Genomic DNA, 2,656 nt, shown 5'->3' on the forward strand with positions numbered 1-2,656 from the left:
CAACAACACCCATCCCCCCGTTTTTTCTCCTTCTCTCGCAGGTGCAGCGGTCTCTGGCCGGGAGCAGGGGAGTAGGCGGAGTGGCCATGCTCCCTTCCTTCAGTTACGTGACCGATCACGCTGGTTTCTGTGGTACTATCAAAAACTCACCGAGTGACTTCGTAGTGACAGAAATCGAGATGCCCGAACACTTGGTTAGGGATTCCCGCCCTGAATCACCTCAGAGAACCAACAACGCGCCGCTAGAACGAAGTACCCCGTGCCAGCAGCAACCCAAGAAGCTGAGAACAGAGCCTCCCACGCCGTGTGCCGAGGGCGGTGGTGGTGGTGGTGGTGGTGATGATGGTGATGGTGGTGGTGATGGTGCGCCCCGGCCTTCAGAGCATGACCCAAGCCAGGCAGGAGGCAGCTGTTCTGCATCCCCTAACAAAAATCAGTGTGAGGGTGAACCTGAACTGAAATCCGGCCTCGAGGAAGCCAGTCTCTTGGATTCCTTACTGGGCAAACCCATGAGCGATCTGCTTAATGGGTTTGCTCGTGAGCTGAAGGATGCCTGGGACTCGGAAGGTGATGCCCCTGCTGGCACGGGGGTGTTCTCTCTGGGACCTGTGCTGGACAAGAAGAGGCGAGCTGGTCTACACAGTGCCATCAGGCAGAAATTCCCCTTTCTAGTCACTGTCACAAAAGACAATGAAATGATTGTGAAAGGAAATGCTGATTACAGAGAGCTTGGTCAGTTAGTGACGGAAAAGGAAACAAGTGATTTCTTTAAATTTTTAGATGCAAAGCTGGAAAATTCTACGTTTTGTTTTGAGCCTGATGGAAACAAAGAGCACAGAAAAGTAGTTCATCACTTTATCAACAGAAAATTCGGAAAACTTTTAGAAACAAAGTCTTTTACTGTGACAGATGTCAATGATCAGCCAAATATGTCAATAATGGTACGATTTCGGGACAAAAGTTGGTCCCGAAAAAGGCCTGCTGGTGGTTTCCAGGAAAAACAGGATCTTTATACAGGTAAGTATTACTTTTTTTAGTGCAAGAGTCAGGTGTTATGGTGTTCTTTAGTAAGACTTATAGTTGAAATCATTTTAATAGGATGTATAAGCCCAGCTGAAATAAACCATTATTGATGCAGTGTAGCTGCATCACTGGAGAATGAGATGGATGAATCGAGTTACTGCAGTGATTTTATTTTACATAAACTGTTCAGTGATAATAGTTACAGTTCCTTTGACTGTAGCACTAACTCTGTGTGATTCCCTGCGTGCTGGCTTTCCCTTGAAAGTCACTGGGGAATTTTAGAAGATGCATCTAGAGGTTGGACAAGTTAGTAAGGTCAAAATTGATTTACGGTCTCATTTCTGAAAGCAATTGGTTTATGATACAGAGACTGCTTCTAGCAATAAGTCAGTGTGTGTTCATTGAATTGTGTGGCATTTTATCTGGTGCTGCTTTTAAAGGATCTGGTACTGTTTTTAAAGGCAGCATGGGTTTCTGGTTGTTCCAAGAGTTTTGTTTACCATGTCTTTATTTTTCTCTTTCCTTACTGAAAAAGTAGTTTTGTGGGGTGGGAGGACTGTTTCTTTGCAGTTTCCATGCTGTTACAGTTTGAAGGGAAGAACCTGCCCATGTGTCATGGCAGAACACTTGTATGATTTACACGTGCAAATTCCTAATAATTCTGAGATGATTGTTTCAGCTTTCACTCTTCAGAAAGAAAATCTAGAAACACTAGAAGCAATTGTCCTTTTGGCTGCTGAACTTGGAGTTCTTCCTTCAGACTTCAGTTACACTGGCATCAAAGATAAGAAGGCTATTACGTACCAGCCTATGGTTGTGAAGAAGGTGACTCCAGAGAGGTACTGACAATCAGGGTGCATTCAGTTTAGCACGTATTTGTGTATGTTAGTAAGTATCAACATGGTATGATCTGAAATGTTCTTCCTGATGTGTCTTCCTTTCCCTTCCCTTCTCTCCGAGTGCAGTGGAAATGTCTTTAATATTTTGTGGCTTTAGGGAATATACAGCTTAGTGCTGAAGTCCCCCAGTGTTGGAATTTAAAGAAAAGTCTCGCCTTTCTCTTGTGTTTTTCATAATAGGAATATACTATATGTTCTGGGGCAGTAGCCTCACTACATGACACGACATGCTATCGAAGTATTGTCTTATGGTCCACAGACAATAATGTAAAAGCTTTATAATGCTACAAAACTAAAGTAAGTCATTGCAAAACTACTTCGGACGGGCGCTGTCTTTGGTTAAGTATCAGCTTCTGTTGTATTGTCTGTCCAGTCTACAGACATGAGACTAAGTAAAGAAGATACCACCAAACCTGAGGTCAGAAAATACATTCTGAATAATGTGTCGGTAACACAAGATGTGCCCTTCCATTCCTTGTTTTCATTACTCTGTAGCCAGCTCAGTGGGTAAAAAAATATATATTGAGTTCTGCCATAGTAACAGTGAAAATGCTGGAGTCAAAACTGTAACGTATTTCTTCCTCAGCTTTTACTTTCTAGTGAGTTCTGGTCTTAGCAATATGGTATGCTTTATAATTAAAGGAAAGTAGAATTTATGTTTTTAGGATTTATTACTAACATAAGTATGTATCGGTAGTAAAATTCCGTTGCAAACTGGGCTGTAATGCTAGTTG

General features: G+C 42.6%; 1 protein-coding gene across 1 annotated transcript; it reads left to right on the plus strand.

The window, feature by feature from the left end:
• Positions 1 to 86: 86 nt before the first annotated feature.
• Positions 87 to 1,862, plus strand: LOC104500611 (pseudouridylate synthase 7 homolog-like protein; the record flags this gene model as incomplete). Its single annotated transcript, XM_010144279.1, has 2 exons — positions 87 to 1,017; positions 1,703 to 1,862. Coding segments are annotated over exons 1-2 (1,091 nt in total), but the record flags the coding sequence as incomplete, so codon positions are not given.
• Positions 1,863 to 2,656: the final 794 nt, after the last annotated feature.

Source organism: Buceros rhinoceros, unplaced genomic scaffold (assembly GCF_000710305.1).
Source record: "Buceros rhinoceros silvestris isolate BGI_N320 unplaced genomic scaffold, ASM71030v1 scaffold40909, whole genome shotgun sequence".
Taxonomy (NCBI): domain Eukaryota; kingdom Metazoa; phylum Chordata; class Aves; order Bucerotiformes; family Bucerotidae; genus Buceros; species Buceros rhinoceros.